The 18,280-nt window shown below is 37.3% G+C and overlaps 1 protein-coding gene across 2 annotated transcripts in view; it reads right to left on the bottom strand.

Moving 5' to 3' along the window:
• LOC112056453 (ATP-dependent helicase brm) overlaps positions 1-18,280 on the bottom strand; it is a 32,698-nt gene that overhangs the window by 10,237 nt on the left and 4,181 nt on the right. For both annotated transcript variants that reach the window (XM_052881426.1, XM_052881427.1), the window contains exons 2-20: positions 17,402-17,919; positions 16,782-16,928; positions 15,880-16,039; positions 14,767-14,850; positions 13,584-13,684; positions 12,909-13,047; positions 12,009-12,198; positions 10,399-10,537; positions 9,657-9,831; positions 8,821-8,928; positions 8,157-8,274; positions 7,558-7,693; positions 7,137-7,218; positions 6,867-7,024; positions 4,914-5,091; positions 3,349-3,591; positions 2,719-2,885; positions 793-981; positions 138-296 (exon numbers count right to left, since the gene is read on the bottom strand). In XM_052881426.1, coding sequence (XP_052737386.1) covers positions 138-296; positions 793-981; positions 2,719-2,885; positions 3,349-3,591; positions 4,914-5,091; positions 6,867-7,024; positions 7,137-7,218; positions 7,558-7,693; positions 8,157-8,274; positions 8,821-8,928; positions 9,657-9,831; positions 10,399-10,537; positions 12,009-12,198; positions 12,909-13,047; positions 13,584-13,684; positions 14,767-14,850; positions 15,880-16,039; positions 16,782-16,928; positions 17,402-17,919 — 3,191 coding nt within the window. The remainder of the gene's footprint in view (positions 1-137; positions 297-792; positions 982-2,718; positions 2,886-3,348; positions 3,592-4,913; positions 5,092-6,866; positions 7,025-7,136; positions 7,219-7,557; positions 7,694-8,156; positions 8,275-8,820; positions 8,929-9,656; positions 9,832-10,398; positions 10,538-12,008; positions 12,199-12,908; positions 13,048-13,583; positions 13,685-14,766; positions 14,851-15,879; positions 16,040-16,781; positions 16,929-17,401; positions 17,920-18,280) is intronic.

Genomic DNA, 18,280 nt, shown 5'->3' with positions numbered 1-18,280 from the left:
TTTTAAGTCAATAATTATATATCGAATATTTCAAATGTGACAATGTCATGAAAAAAAAAGTAAATTACCAAAAAGAAATAATATTAAAGAGGTTTTCTTTTTACATACTGTTAAATTTTATAATTTTATAAACATACCTTAAGTACGAGAAACCTCTCCAGGAGAAGTAGTCCTCTATGATGGTCATACACTGGGTCATTTGACAGAACATGAGCACTCTATGTCCAGCTTTCTTCAGTTTGGGCAGAATACGATCCAACAGTTCGAATTTGCCAGAAACACGATAAAGATCGGGTCTGTAACAAAAACATTCTTTCAACAACTCGATCTTTTATTTTGTGCACTCTTATAAAGTATAATTTTTTTTTTTATTGTTTACAAGTTAGCCCTTGACTGCAATCTCACCTGATGGTAAGTGATGATGCAATCTAAGATAGAAGCGGGCTAACTCGTTAGGAGGAGAATGAAAATCCACACTCCTTTCGGTTTCTACACGGCATCGTACCGGAACGCTAAATCGCTTGGCGGCTTTGCCGGTAGGGTGGTAACTAGCCACGGCCAAAGCCTCCCACCAAAATCTTGTAAATCCACTGCGCCACGGAGGCCGTCAAAATATTCTTTTAAAAGTTTATATAGCACGGTTTCCCCCGCTTAGGACCCGTTCCCGTATTAATACCTAGAATTTGGGGATAGTGTATTCCCAATACCAATTTCCCTGATTTCTGATTCCCAAACAATCAAATCATTTTCCTTTATAATATTAGTATAGATAAGTAGTAAATGGTGTGTTACCCATTGACGACGCCGCCGCCGCCGCCGAGATGGTCGCAGAACTTCTCCTCGATGTGCTGGAACATGAAGGGGTGGTTGCACAGCTTGCGCAGCTGCACGATGGTGTTCATGAGCGCCTTCGCGCCGCCCTTGCCCTTGTTGCCCTTCTCCGACCCGTCCGTCAGCAGCACGCCCTTCGACTGCATGTGTCTGTCATCAACGTCGAAAATTCATTACTACATTAATTAAGGTAAACTTATATTACAACCACTTTGACATGTCAAAGGAGTTGGTCCATTTCAGGTCCACACTTGTACCCCGTATCATTAAAATATAAAAAAAAACAAGAATTTAATTAAAATTTATTAAAGTTAATAAATCTAACTAAATAAAAAGAAATAAATAAAATAAAAACCCAAGATTTTGAGTTATATCAAGATGGCGCCCATAGAGCAACTATGACATGACAATTGATAGCAAACGTCAAATCGATTACTGCATTGAAAACGTCATCTATCCGCCATTATTACCCTTATTAATGTTACTTTTCTTGGAAGATAATAAATATTATTTCGAAAGAATTAAAGTAAATTCGTAGATTTGTATAATCAAAACTAGTTAAAAAATATATCTTCTTTTATTTCCGCTAGGGTACAATGACTGATCCTGGGCTCCATACAATTTTGGACCATCTCCTTTAACTATTTGTAAAGACTGCCACTGGTTCGGAAGGTTCTACTGAGAGAGCCGAGAATAAACGGTTGATCATTAAGGAATCCATTGATTATGTAGTATTGTCGACAACACATTGCTTAAACTTATGCTTATTGCCTGTTATCATCACCATCATTAACAACCCATATTCGGCACGCAGTCAAGCATATGAGTCTCCTCACAAAATGATAGGGGTTAAGCTAATAGTCCACCATGCCGGCCCAATGTTGACAGACATCACACACAAAGAGAATTGAGAAAATTCACAAAATGCAGGTTTCCTAAAGATGTTATTGCTTCACCGTTAAAATGCACTTAACTGAAAAGTTGGAGGTGTCCGAATCGAAGGCCGAGGTCATTATCCACTGGTCTATCACGGCTCTATCATAAATCGGCTTACCTATTAGAAAATTCCACCCTGCGCTACCGCTAACTAGCTAAATGAATAATGTTACTAGGACTGTTTAAGACTAGCCGACGACCCAACATTATTTTCCCCGTTTTGGCCACATTTTTGATCGGTGCTTTGCTCCTATTGGTCGTAGCGTGATGTTATGTAGCTTAAGCCTTCCTCGTTGAATGGGCTTTTCAACACAAAAAGATTTTTTAAATTCTAACCATTAGTTCGTCATTAGGTAACGCCTCAGACCAATTATAGAAGGACCTGTATCGCACTCATAGTCACGAACAAAATTGTCTGTCATTTTCTGAGGAAAACGAACTTAGATTTGGTTTATATCTTATACTAAACTAGAAGTTTTTGCCTGTTTTTTACACAATTCAATTACTCAAAAAGGTATTTTTACGGAGCTCTTTAACCGACGAACACGATTACAACTATTTAACATCAATTCTATAGACACAGTTTTTATAATTGCATTAGATCGTTGATCATATACTTTGACAGAAAAGTAACGTCTAGCGAGGCAGGTCCTATACAATAATTGGTCTGAGGGTAACGCAGAAGAACGAAATTGCCTATAACGGGCAAGCAAATGTTGTATAATGACGTCAACGGCGTCAAACGCGAGCTGATCACCGCGCGCTCATTTTAAAATTCTATATCTCGGGAATTAATTAACGTATCGAAATAATTCTTTCACGAATTTAAAAATAGTTAACATTATTCATTACCACGTGTATAACCCTTCATTAATGTAAGTTAACAGGATCATTTATAGAGAAATAAATAAAGCAATAACTACCGTCATTTTGAGAGTATAATGGACTCACTTGTAGAGCACTCGCTGCAGGCCGCTCATGTCGCACTTGATGATGTACTCCACCTTGTCCGGCAGCTGGCTCTCCACCTCCTTCTTGAGCCGCCGCAGCAGGAAGGGCCGGAGTACTTTGTGCAGACGTCGGATGATGAGGATGGTCTCCTCCTCGTTCAGTTCCACCTGGTACAATTTTACTGTTAAAAATGTTGTCTATTTCGGACAATCCGTTAGAGGTGAGGAACTTTTAACAAAGTAGTAAGATTATTTCAACAAAAAACCGTTATTTACGTAATTTCGTTGAAATAATCGTGTTAGATGATCGTAAAACAAAGAAATCATTGAAATTTTGATGTAAAATGACGTTGACTACGTCAAATGATCATTTTGTTGAAATAACTATGTTAGATGATCACAATTTCGAAAATATGATGAAAAACGATGTAGTGGCTTATTATTTAAATGGTACACCGAGTTACATAATCCTACTGATCAGCAGTCACTTGCAGTGACATGTCAGTCTACATCGATCAGTGAAGAGAAATAGACAAAATTTCATCCAATGGCCTCGGAGTTGTCCCAGTCCCATCTCTTTCGTACCAACGTAATAAAATAAAGGCCACTGGAGTCAAATCCACAAGATCACCTTCTCCCCGGTGGTAGCGAAGGGCGCGTTGAACCACTGCTCGAAGGTGGAGCAGCTCTTGAATATGGAGGGCAGCAGGAAGTTGAGCAGCGCCCACAGCTCGGGCAGCTTGTTCTGCAGCGGCGTGCCGGTCAGCAGCAGGCGGTGCGGCGCCACGTAGTGCGTGTTGAGCACCTGCGTCAGCTTGCAGTGGTGGTTCTTCATGCGGTGGCCCTCGTCGATTATCATGTATTTCCATTGCACCTGCCACCATGAAATATTACTAGGTAAGTTCTTTCAACCTCAGACAAATTATTGTATAGGACCTGCCTCGCTAAACGTTACTTTTCTGTCAAAGTATATGATTAACGACCCTAATGCGATTATAAAAACTGTCTGTATAGAATCGATGTTAAATAGTTGTAATCGTGTTCGTCGGTTAAAGAGCTCCGTAAAAATACCTTTTTGTGTAATTGAATTGTGTAAAAAACGGGCAAAAACTTCTAGTTTAGTAGAAGATACATACCAAATCTAAGCTCGTTTTCTTCAGAAAATGACAGACAATTTTGTTTGTGACTATGAGTGTGATACAAATCCTTCTATAATTGGTCTGAGCTTTCAACCCATAGTTGGCAAGTCGAGCATAGAGGAAAACTCACACAACTATATTTGATTCACAATACACACACATGTTATTCAACTAACAAACAGATCACTAGAATCGTTACACAGTATATTTTATTAATTGATCATGTTTTGCTGTTCCAGCTGTAGAATTTTTTTTTTTTTATTCGATATTGTTTTTTATTACAAATTAAATTGTAATTAAGTTGGAATCTTTATCTTTAATCTCTAAACTAGAAGTTGTTGACCACTTTTTATGCCATTTAACCACACATACCAGCTTTTTACAAGACCAAAACGATTACAACAATAAAACATCGATTGTATAGAAACAGTTTTTATAAACGTGTTAGATCTTTGATCTTGTACTTTGACAGAGGGGTTACGCGGGGAAGTTCCCTATATAATTCGTCTGAGCCCTGAAGCTTAGTGGTGAGTAAGTTCCTTATCCCCTCTCCTACAGGGGGAACCTGTTTATGTACTGGATCAATACATTGGCTAATTATTTATTTTTTATTCTTTACAAGTTAGCCCTTGACTACAATTTCACCTGATGGTAAGTAATGGTGCAATCTAAGATGGTAGCAGGCTAAGTTGTTAGGAGGAGGATGAAAATCCACACCCCTTTCGGTTTCTACAAGACATCGTACCGGAACGCTACATAGCTTGGCGGTAGGGTGGTAACTAGCCACGGCCACAATAATAATAATATAAATTTACTAATATCCTGAAAAACACACGCACACACACATACACACACACACACACACTTTAATTTTAACTTTAATTTTGTAATGTTCATTTAGAATCTGATATTTCTGTACTAGCTATGAAAGAGCGGAGCCTTCTAATACAGAAGTAGTTTTACTACTCATAAAAGAAGGTTCCAAACTCGCACTAATTTATGTAAATTTAGAAAGTGAAATAAACGATTTTATTTATTTAATAATATGGAGTCTCACCTTGGCGAGCACGCCCTTGTCCTTGATGACGTACTCGTAGGTGGTGAGCAGCACGTTGAACTTGGTGGAGCGCATCTGTGTCTGCACCAGGCGGCGCGACTGCGGCGAGCCCTTGTACGACACCACCATCACCGTCGGCGCCCACTTCTCGAACTCGAGCACCCAGTTCGACAATGTACTATAACACAAATACAATTTCAAGGGATAATTTTTTTTTTTATGTTATACATAATTTTTTGCTCATGTATCACCCAGTTCGACAATGTACTATAACACAAATGCAATTTCAAGGGATAATTTTTTTTTTTATGTTATACATAATTTTTTGCTCATGTATCACCCAGTTCGACAATGTACTATAACACAAATACAATTTCAAGGGATAACAATTTTTTTATGTTATACATAATTTTTTGCTCATGTATCAATCACCCAGTTCGACAATGTACTATAACAGAAATACAATTTCAAGGGATAACAATTTTTTTTTATGTTATACATAATTTTTTGCTCATGTATCACCCAGTTCGACAATGTACTATAACACAAATACAATTTCAAGGGATAACAATTTTTTTATGTTATACATAATTTTTTGCTCATGTATCACCCAGTTCGACAATGTACTATAACACAAATACAATTTCAAGGGATAACAATTTTTTTATGTTATACATAATTTTTTGCTCATGTATCACCCAGTTCGACAATGTACTATGACACAAATACAATTTCAAGGGATAACAATTTTTTTATGTTATACATAATTTTTTGCTCATGTATCAATCACCCAGTTCGACAATGTACTATAACAGAAATACAATTTCAAGGGATAACAATTTTTTTTTATGTTATACATAATTTTTTGCTCATGTATCACCCAGTTCGACAATGTACTATAACACAAATACAATTTCAAGGGATAACAATTTTTTTATGTTATACATAATTTTTTGCTCATGTATCACCCAGTTCGACAATGTACTATAACACAAATACAATTTCAAGGGATAACAATTTTTTTATGTTATACATAATTTTTTGCTCATGTATCACCCAGTTCGACAATGTACTATGACACAAATACAATTTCAAGGGATAACAATTTTTTTATGTTATACATAATTTTTTGCTCATGTATCACCCAGTTCGACAATGTACTATGACACAAATACAATTTCAAGGGATAACAATTTTTTTATGTTATACATAATTTTTTGCTCATGTATCACCCAGTTCGACAATGTACTATGACACAAATACAATTTCAAGGGATAACAATTTTTTTATGTTATACATAATTTTTTGCTCATGTATAGCTCCACCCGGCTATAGTTGAGAACGCTGCACTCGAAATTGTAGACGAATCTATACTAATATTATAAAGCTAAAGAGTTTGTTTGTTTGATTGAACGCGCTAATCTCAGGAACTACTGGTCCGATTTGAAAAATTCTTTCAGTGTTAGATAGCCCATTTAGCGAGGAAGGCTACAGGCTATATAATATCCCCGTATTCCTACGGGAACGGGAACCACGGGGGTGAAACCGCGCGGCGTCAGCTAGTACATAATATACCTAGGACATATGGTCCAGTTACGTAGGTCCAATTTCAAGAAAAAGGTTAAAAGCCGTATCCAACTCGGCTGGGCAGTAATCGGGAAACTTTGCGATATATTATCGTCCGAAATTCCTATTATTTTATTACTTGTATACGTCATAACATGAGGGTCAGTGTTGTCTAGTCATCAAGGAACTCCTTAAACTTACACCTATGGACAAAAGTCCACGCTCTGTTCGAAATCATTATCTGCTTAGCTATGCGGCGGTTGAGTTTTTAGTTAAGTTTTGGACTGGCATATCTCTTACACAATTATCCCAGTCAATTAGACTATAAATATGTTGGTCACTTTTTGTAATTTATTTTGTTTGTATTTTGTTATCACAAGAACTTACCTCAATGGTACAATAATAAGGAATGGCCCGTTGACTTTCTTTTTCTCCATGAGATAGGTAACCAATGCTATAGTCTGGATGGTCTTGCCGAGACCCATCTCGTCCGCCAGAATTCCATTCAAATTGTTGTTGAAAAGGGAAACCAGCCATTCTAGACCCTATAAAATAAATAAATTAGCATAATATTATCAATCTAACTATATTTAGTATTACAATTTTGTCGAACAGTCAAGTAGCCCCTAATTAATTAGAAAAAAGATAAGTTCATACCTTAATCTGGTACTCTTTAAGATTTCCATTAACCAAAATGCTGGCTTGTTCTGTGACGGATTCGTGGACCGTGTGAGCAATGCTGAAAATAAAAATTCAAAAATTATCTTAAGCGAAGTCATGTGAAATAAGATACACACAAATAAATGTCCTTTCATCATATTCATAATGTTTATAGCCTGACCTGAGTAGGCCTAAGATACTCGCTACAAAGTATCTTTTGTAAAGAAAAGACATGTTGTTGACCAATAGCAGGGCATGCAAAATATTACTTACTCTTTCGTTCAATAGCAACAAGAGAGAAAGCGATATATTCGATTCAGCCACTATTGGTCGAAAACATGTCTTTTTCTTAACAAGATATGCCATTGAAACGCAATCTCTGAGCGGCCGAACTTTAGTCATCATCCCGTATACCAACCTGTAGTATGTCTGTTCTTCAGTTTTGTACTCGTCATCTTCAACTTTCGCCTTCTTGATCATTTCACGAGCTTTCTCCTCATCAGTCTTCTCTCTGTCACTCTTCTCGTGGTGCTTCTCTCGTCTCTCTCTCTTTTCTGTTTTTGGTCACAAATAAAGTAATTAGTGGAAGAAATTACATAAAATATATTATTGAAATTCAGATCAGCTATGGACTTTTTTTTTTTGATGGACCTGCCAATGCATAGCTTTAAGCAATGTGTTAAAAAACATTTGCAAAGTCGAAGTTACTACACCATTGATGAGTTCCATAATGATAAAGATGCTTGGAGGCCATTGAATCAGCTTCCACCTTCACACAGAAAGTAAAATTATAAAAAATTGTAATGTTGTCGTCAATTGTATATTATAATATTGTATGATTTTTTTAAAAAAGAGCAACTGTTGAGTTTCTTGCCGGTTTCTTCTCAGCAGATTCTGCCTTCTGTGGTAGAATCTTTACAAATAGTCAACTGACGTATCAAAAGTGCTTGTAAACTGAGCCTACTTGAAATAAATGATTTTTGATACTACTTCTTGGTGATAAGCAACAGGACATACCATCGTCTTGGCTGTCATCTCCAGAATCATCAGAATCAGACAACACCTCCCATCCCGGATGAGTTTCCATCCAATCCTTGAACTGGGACAGCAGTGGAGCCTCTTCCCCTCGCAATATCTATTAATCATTAATTTAATTATTATATTTAATTTACATTAATAAAATTTAGAATGGATAGATTGAAATAAAGGCAGGCTTTTTAAGTCTCAGAATAGCAAGCATTAACTGGTATTATCTACACTTACAATAAATCTGTAGAGAGGTCAATTCTGTACATGAAATATATTTCCAAAATAACTATCAGGGGGTGATTAGTGATTGTACTGATACCAAAAATGCAATCAGTAAAATTTTCGTCTGTCTGTATGTTCGTTATAGAAACAAAAAGTAGTCTACGGATTTTAACGAAACTTGGTACAATTATTCTTCATACTCCTGGGCATATATTTCATCACGCTACCATCAATAGGAGCAGAACAGTGAAGGGAAATGTTAGGAAAACGGGAGAAAAGTTACTCCATTTTTACAGCGATACTATTGTAAGAGCTGGATTAAAGAGGTCTAAGGGCGGACAAAGTCGCGGGCGTCCGCTAGTAATAAATAAAAATTCTTGAAAGATTCCCATAATGGCTATATATAGTAAAAAAGTCTATATACTCATACCTCTCCTGTTTTAGGATCCATAACGCTGATCCGAGAATCGGAAGTCTGCGAGCTGTCATCCAGCGCATCGATCTCGCCGCCTTCTAGCACCTTCTTTTTTCTTGATTTCTGTTAGAGAATACAATATTGTAAATAAAAATAAATCCGATTTCTTATTAAGTACCTATTACACTATTTTATATTATAGACAATTTAAATAAACACTGTTATTTAATAATGTCACTTTATTATTCATTGATGATTATGAAGGTTGATAAGTTCCAATTTGTACTTTAAAATCCAAAGACAAACAGATTACATAATATATAAAACAAACACACACAGGACATACCGCTGTAGTCAAATATTAATTGAAAGAGTTTTGCACATTTCAGTCAAATTCCTGAAAGAGCTACTAATTTAATGTAGTTTTCTATAACTGAATAACCCAACATCCAATAAGTGAAATGTAAAATTTACTTAGGAAAGTAAATTAAGTAAGTCAAATGTCAAAAGCTTGAAGAAGAGAAATGATTTGACTTATACTAAAGCCTTTCTTGATGAGTACTGTTTACCAACAAAGAAATTAGAAATGAAGGTAGAAAACGCATGTCATTTAATAACTTATTTATTTTAAATTATGTATGGTTTGTTTATAAAATGTTATTAAAATATATGAACTCTATCTAATTGTTCTAAGCTTAATAATTTTTATGTTTTTGATTGAACAAGATAATTATTATTAGGTGTGAAATGACTAGTAATTTATACCCTCATCTTTAATTGGATTGTTAGTAAACAGTATTCATCAAGAAAGACTAAAGTATAGGAAATGTTCTCAAATATCAGTAACTTACCCGTTTCCTTCTTTCTTCTTCTTGCTGTTTCTTGCGTTGCTCCTGCTTGTGTTGCTTCACCATCTCCGTGAGGCTGGCGATGTACTCGTCGGTCTGTGACAGCAGGAACGCTAAGCGCTTGTCTTTCTTCTGATCAATGAGCTTCCTGTAGCCCTCCTCATCTTCAGCCATTAGACTACGAACAGACAAATATAATTAACACATCTTGACTGAGAATTTCGCTTATAACTACTTATGAATTAATAATTTTGTCAAACACTCCGATAGGTTAAGGTTTAGTGTTTACGTGACGTCATGAAACAGTTAAAATGTAGACCATCATGGCCAATTGCGTTTAATAACGTAACGTACGCACGGCACGTATTGTCAAAAAAATATAATAATTTATTTTTAAATATATTAGAATGCTAATAAACAAATAAAAACCCTTTAAAAAAAAGTCGGTTGTCTGTAAAGTTGGTTTACTGACGATAGTTGAACGTGACAACGTCAGAAAATACTCATGGAATGGTTGCATTTACTTACTTTATTTCTTGTAAAAAAAGTTGGCAACCCTAGAGCGAGGGAACGACGGATGACGTCATCTTTTTTCGAGTTTGCATCTGGCTTCATCGAATTATAAGACATTGTCACATCAAAAAGTGTCTATTAGCCTAATGTACGCAAGTCATAAAAGACTCATATGACGGCAATACGAGAGGGTACCTTGTTGACTACGGAACCCTAAAATTGATGAACGTACCGCCTCATACGCTCCTTCTCGATGCGCTCCTGCTCCTTCTTCTGCTCGCGCTCGGCGTTGGCGTGGTGGTTCATGATGGCCTTGTTCATGCGCGACAGCTTCGCCACGTTGTTGCGGTGGTACTCCTTGAAGTCCCTCGCTGGAAACGATAATTCAACCTTAATATTGAAAGGAGAATGGCAAGTTTGCATGTATCTTGGGACTAGCAGATAGAATAATTTTAAACTTATTTCGTGGTTGTTCATTATGAATGTTATTTAAACGGGTACATACCACGGTAAAACGACGAGATTTTTAATGTCGATATTTCGACCCAGTTGCATGGATCGTGGTCACGACGGAACTGATCCATGCAACTGGGTCGAAATATCGACATTAAAAATCTCGTCGTTTTATCGTGGTATGTACCCGTTTAAATAACATTCATAGCAGATAGAAGTAGCGTACTTAATGGAAACTTATTAATAGTTGTTTATCATGGTTTAACTAAGAAAAAAGCAAATGGTAAGTAGTCTTGCAAACCAGGGAGAAAAAAGATATACCTTAATATTAGTAGGTACCCTATCTATACATAAATGTAAAAAACACCGCCACTGGCATACAACTGCGTTGTTGCTTCATAAATACTACAAGGCGTTTCAGTCGTAGGTAACAAGTAGTTTTTTTGTTGATAAAATACACTTTTTTTTCTTTTGATTCCCTTTTATATTTATAATATAAAAGGGAATCAAAATAATATAAAAGGGAATAAAATATTTTTTTTTACAAGCATCTTATAAAATAATAGTTTTAATTAAAACAAAGGTATGAGTGTACGACACTTCAGAGTGTGACTCCCACTTGCGCCAACCTCCTTTTGCTACATTTTAATTCATCTTTAAATTGTTCCCAATGGACAAGCAATGATTGTTGACCATACAGCCTGAGTTCTATATGTTTTGAAGACTTATATTAGATGTGATTTCCGTTTTCTTGTTGTAAAAACAATACAGCGTCAAATGATACTTTTCCATTCTAAATTGCAGCCAAATCGGTTTAGCAGCCGCAGTGTAAAGAAGGAACAAACATACTTAAACACACACAAATTTTCGCCTTTATAATATTAGTTTGATGTGGTATTTTGCTTTGCTCTCTTTGAGGTGCTTCAAAAAACGCGACAATCAGTTTCAGTCCAGTCCAAAGAATGGGAATAAGTCAAGGACTTACATTGAATAGATACATTCCCGTCAATAATAACCAGTAAAAAATTTAATACAAATGAAAAAATATCTACGTAAATTTTTTGCCGCCGAATTACAGCACATTGGCAAGTGACGTCATTCATAGAGATAACAGCGTGATTGGCGTTTGCAGTGATGTGATTATATCACGTCACCGCAAGCGCCAATCACAAACCGATGCCTTGTAGCGAATGATGTTACAGTTTATGATTGGCGTTTGTAGTGACGTGATAAAAATACAATTTTGTTTTATAAAAATATTACAATTAGGAGATTAATTTCACAAATAAAAATGTGATTAGAGATTTTTTGCATCTAGGCATCTAAATTTCCTCTATGCAAAAAATCTTCTGATGATGTTGATTCCGACATCTAAATCATACTACTCACCATGTTGCAACACAGTCTGCAGGAACTCTTGATGCTTCTGCCGACGCTTCCTCTCCGCCTCCAACTTCTGTTGCTTCTCGAGCTTCTCAGTGGCGCGCGCCTCGCGCAGTCCCTGCCGCTTGGTGCGCTTGTACGCTTTGATGTTCACCGCCGTCTCCAGCGTCGTGTCGCGTCGGACTTGGCCCAATATCTATAATAAGTTTAGTTATATTTTAGAATCATCATCATCATCATCATTATCAACCCATAATCGGCTCACTGCTGAGCTCGAGTCTCCTCTCAGAATGAGAGGGGTTAGGCCAAAAGTCCACCATGCTGGGCCAATGCGGATTGGCAGACTTCGCACACGCAGAGAATTAAGAAAATTCTCTGGTATGCAGGTTTCCTCACGATGTTTTTCCTTCACCGTTTAAGACATGATATTTAATTTCTTAAAATGCACACAACTGAACAGTTGGAGGTGCATGCCCCGGACCAGATGGAATGGGAGGCAGAGATCATATCCACTGGGCTGATATTTTAGAATGGTATCCTAAAAATATTAAAAGTATAATTAAAAAAAAAAGTCGTTTGAGAATGGCAAGAAACAAAGAAAAGTGCGAAATCGAAAGGGGAGGCCTATGTCAAAGGACAAGCTGCTAATAGGCTGTTTGACACTTTTTTAAATGGTCTTAATTGTTCTACTAGATTGAAAAAAAAATCATGTTTTTTTAAACTTAATGAAAATTTTAGTTTTTAAATATGTTTTTGACAATACGAGCTAACTGTTTCATGAAGTCACTATAACAAATCCCTTACAAGCGGACGTTTGACAAACATACGACGTGTGTTAGTGACGTCACCATCAGGTGAGATCGCATTCAAGGGCAAATTTGTCATTAATTAAAAAAAAAATTATACCTCAGCGCGCAGTTGTTTCTGGAAGTTGAGTACTCTAAGAGCCCGCAGTTCGATCTGCGCTTGCAGGCGGAGGTCGTCCGATATGTTGGCGGGCAGGTTGGAGAGCACCTCCATCCGGTATGCGATTCGCGCTGCTATCCTGTTGACACATTTTTTTAGGGTTCCTCGTAAGGACGAAAAACCTCGAAACCTTTATAGGATCCGCGGGAATCCGTGGTAGTACTGAGTTCAGAATACAATCATTTACTTAGGTTCACAGTTCATTGAACATATGAAAGTTGGAAAAAAAAACATTTGAATCACAAAGTTTTAAGCAGTCTTTTTCTTTTCAGCTGCTCTGTGATATTTCTTGATTTAATATAAATTATCGAGACATATTTATAGTGTAAATTATCTTTTAAACATAAAAATTTAATTGACTTCAAAGACGTATTTCAGTTATTTAAATTTTAACACAAAATTACTAAACAGATTTTCATGTAAATAAAATGGGATCAATCTACAAACAAAAAAGAATTATGAAAATTGATTAATAAATGACGAAGTTTAAACATAAAAAAGCAAAAAACATACGCATTTACTTACTACTATACTATAATACTTATTATATACGCAAATTGAGAAACTCCCTTTTTTTTGAAGTTGGTTAATGAGTAAAAAATTTAAAGTATCTACCTGTTTTCCCTTTCATTTAATATTTGTATGGGATCAATGCCGACTGGTTTCGGGATGGACGTGATGCGATTCTGTTTCGCACCCGGCGTCGGCACTCCCGGCTGAAACATCATTACGTTGTTGTAATAACAGAATAAGAAAATGTAAACAAAATCAAAGATATTTTAATATTTTCAAAAAATTTTCGGGAAAGTACTGACTAACAGACCATTAGGTTGCATAATTATTAAGTGAATTTTTTTTGTACATAAAAATTTTAAATTAAAATCTTTATCGTAAGTAAATCGCATCGATTTTTTGTACGAGTTCGACTTACAAAATATCATATCGATTACAGAATAATCATAGTAGTAGTAAATATTAAGTGTAAGATAAGTTAACTTAAATCTATGACAGGACTTGTCAAAATGAATACAGAGAGTTCTTTGAATACATTTTTTTTTCTCTTTTGTGTACTGTTACTTGGCAATCTGTCATACAAAATTGAGACATTAGAAATTATGTGTCATCAGAAGTCCTTTAACAAATTTCCTATTAAGCTGTATTCTAGCTTTCTTTCTTGGCTATATTTCGAACTCTTTGCGCTTCAGTATGCAAAACAGAAGGCTGCCTTCTCTTCCCATTGTTTTTTGTTCCCCTTTTCATTGACATGTATCGCTGCGCTTAGTAGGAAAAACCTATGTATCTTAGTGCGGGCACTTACCGGACACTGTGAACTCAATAGATACATGTTCAATCTTAAACTCCGGAACACAGATCTGTGCAGACTCTTCCTAGAGGCAGAGGAAACACCTATGCACATCTTATGCAATTGCCCAGCTCTAATACATAAACGCAACCTCCACTTAGGGCATTACACAATGGATCTAGAGGAGGTGAAACACATCCCAGCCAAGAAACTGCTGTTGTACCTGGCAGCAACCAGTATTGGAGGGGATATCTAGTTAGTGGCGATCACAATAGATCGGTAACGGTCAACGTGATACAGGACCTCAAGAAGACCTGCAGAGCCGCGACATCAAGAAGAAGAAGAAGACATGTATCGCTAGTCGTTTCTGATATTTAGATTGAAAAAAAAAACTCAATTTTGTATTAAACACATAAGGCTATATATTTTCAATGCTGTGTAAAACTGTTCAACCGATTACTGAAGTATGCGGTTTGGAGTTTGCAAAAGGAATACCTGTTGAGTAGTTGGAGGTCCAACGTTAGGTCCGGGCGGTCTCAGCGGCGCAGGGCCTCGGATTGGAAGCGCGCCTGCCATTGGCTGTGAAAAAAAAACAACAATCACATAAATAAATTACCACAAAAACTTGTATTACGTAATATATTTAAAACTAACAGTTGCCGTTCTCGTTAGAATACGGAAATAAAATATAGCCATGACACTCACAAATAACGTGGCTTTCTGATAAAAAGAGTGGTAAAAGAATTTTCAATATCGGTTCAGTAGAGTCAAAGATTACACCCTACAAACATAAACTTTAACTTATATATTGATTTTTTTTATTTTGCTATCATCCGCGAAAAGTCGACGAACCCATGCGGATCCTCCTGAGGATGCTCCGGTTTCGGGTGAAACGTACGTAGAGAGAATTTTGTCAGACCTGGGTGACGTTGTCGCATGGGTTCGTCGAATATTCGCGGATGATAGCAAAATAAAAAAATCAATATATAATCATGATGAACTTCCGCAAAGTAACGCCTGCTTCTATCCAATAAACTTTAACCTTTATAATATTAAGTAAGTATGTATATTGTATAAATTCACATGTTTTCGTGTATTTGTGATCTATAACGTTACTTCCCAAACATACTCGTATTCTAGGTCAACAGGTTCTAGGGAATAATTATATCCTATAGGTTTTGATAATCGTCGATATATGCGTTTCTGGTTAATAAAGGCCCGTATTTTTTTTACGTAAAATTAGAAGTCTTCATGGGACCATAGACCTCACAGAACAGACAACGCTAAAAGCTAACACTTTTAGCAATAGAAGTAGCAAGGGGGCGTGGCCCGCGTACACCCGGGTGTGCGGAACATCGCAAGCGTGTCTGTGCATGTACTAGCAGTCTTGTTTTGTTCTGTGACGAAAGGAATAAATAATATTCAACTCTAAGGTATGGGTGACATATTTCATCTTTCACTAATTATCAAACAACCATTTAGGCCACGCCCCTGGGTACGTTGGTTTCAATACAAAGAGTTGGCACTTTATAAATCTAGTTACCTCTTATATCTGTGGTAGACCTGATTAAACGTTTTAAATTACAGACATATTTGTTTAAGACATACCGGATTGACAAGAGGCGGAGTGGGCTGCGTGGGCGGCGCCATCTGCCCTGTCATGGGCAGGGGTGTGGGGGGCGCTCCCCCGCCGCCCCGCGCCGCGTCCCCACCCGCCGCGCCTTTTCCGCCCGTCGCCCCCGCACTCTGCCCGCCCGGCTGCGGTTGCCTGCACAACGTGGACAGAAGCCAGATTTTAAACCCCGCCACAAAATTAGGGGTATTACAAGTTGACGTGACTGTCTGTAGCACCATAGCTCCCAAACGGATGAAGCTGTTTCAATTTGTTTTTTTTTTTATTAAAAGGAAACTTACTATGTGCGAGTGTTCTTAGTCGTTTAAAAGTTATGGGGGTTGAAAGTGGGAAAGTATTTATAATTTCATGTTACTACAAGGTTTATTATAAATTGGATGACAAAGCAATATTATTATGACACAGAGTTGACTTGATGTTGGACTTGTTTAATTTGTCTTGACGAGTACTTTGATACTAGACGAAAACCAGGGTCTGATGAAGGAGCTGGAAGGTGCCCATAGGAACTCCGTAATTAAATGACATAACCCCATTGTGTTTGGGCTCGTTTGATTTGTCTCAATGAGTACTTTCATACTCCGTCATAAGGAGGGTAATGTTTTTAACTTTTTAGTTCATTTTATTAACAAATAATAAAAGCTGATGTTTTTAATGGTAGACTTTTTTATTCCACTGCTGAAGAAAGGTTATGTTTTTCATGCAATAAAGAGTTATTGTATAATAAGTCATATTAAAGTTATGAAATCCAAACTTTAATATGACTTATCATTTTAGAACGCAATGTAGATGTCTCAAAACAAAGCATAAGCTTGTAAGTGATATGAAATATGATATATTGTATAATTGGCTAGTTGTTATACATATACTGAGCACTCACCCCTGGCTGTAGGGCGAGGGCGGCTGCGCAGGAGGCGTGGGACACTCTGGCGGCGTGTCCCCAGTTCGTTTGCCAGCCGCCATAAGAGCTATTTGTTGTGTGATTGGCTGGTTACATGCCAGCTTTCGATACGCTGCTATTTGTGCCCTGGAAAAATAAACAAATATATATTAATAGATAACAAGATAACATTGGGATGCATGTTACTTTACATCTGAATTGCACTTTACAACCACATTACATCCTTAACACAATCAAAAAATACTACTAATGGTAATGGTAACTGTAGAGTCAATATCTCTTGTAAATGTTCTACTTTCAGAGTGAAATGTATATTCTGGATTTTTGACGTAATTGGACAATAGTTCTTAGATTCATCAATTTTCCAGGATAATAGGAAAAAAAAATTATTATTCATTATATGTAATGAACTTTCGCAATATAACGCTGCTATTCAATAGTATTTGAAATAAATATATAAGTTAGTTGATATTTTACCCTAAAAAGAAAGAAGTTCAGTTAGTAGAATGATAAGTAAAGAGATGGCAAGTATAATATAATAAACACTCCACTATTGGTCCAAAAGTTTTAAAAGTTTGAATAAGTACCAATTTACTTACTTTAATTGACCTAGTTGATTGTTGGAGAACAGCCCCTTGTTGGGATCCTGAGGGTTGGAACGCGCGCGGATGGCCAACAGCTGAGAATAACGCGGGTCCTCTTGCAAGCCCTTCTCTTCCATGGAGTCAATAGCGCGCTGCAATGCGTTGAGATTATCAGGTCCCGAAGCAGCGAGTGAACCCTGCATTGGAGATGACGAGGGCGCTCCGTTCGCAGAGGTGGACGGTGGCGCGGCGCCGTGTGGCGGAGTCTGCGCCGCTGGTGGCTGTTGTGGCGGAGCTCCGGACGGCTGGTTGGCGGGAGCCCCTCCAGGCGGAGTCGGTGCTCCGCCGGGAGAGGGCGCCGCGTGGGAGTACCCCGCCTGTGACGCCATCATGCCGTGATGCGGTGGCATGGGTGGCATTCCTTGAGGATGCACACCGTGAGGAGGTGGACCGCCTAACGGGAGCGGCGGCCCAGGTGGCCCCTGTGGTCCATTACCTGGAGGCGGAGGTCCACTGCCCATTGTCATGGGACCCTACAACAACATAAATAATTTCAAATGTTTGCTTATCAAACAAAATGTGCTGGCCAGCGATTTAATATAAATATATTGGTCAAATCAAAGCCACATTGATTTTAACTAATAAAATGTGTGCAATTTTGCAATATCTGTTTATCATGATTTTTGTTGCAATTGGCAGAAGTGACTATGTGCTCTATGAGGTGGTAGCATTTAATCCTCGTGAAAGAGCTTTTCTATACAATTTGCAGATGAAAGCATCTTCACTAACATTTTTGAATGGAGTGTCAAATGAAGCTGCTATACCCATGGATGTTATAGTAAAACAACAAATAGCTCATTTGTTTGAAAGCAGTTTGCACTCTAAGAATATACA

This window comes from Bicyclus anynana, chromosome 4 (assembly GCF_947172395.1).
Source record: "Bicyclus anynana chromosome 4, ilBicAnyn1.1, whole genome shotgun sequence".
NCBI classification, from domain to species: Eukaryota; Metazoa; Arthropoda; class Insecta; order Lepidoptera; family Nymphalidae; genus Bicyclus; species Bicyclus anynana.
The sequence above is the reverse complement of the archived record's forward strand: the minus strand, read 5'-3'. Positions and strand labels throughout refer to the sequence as shown.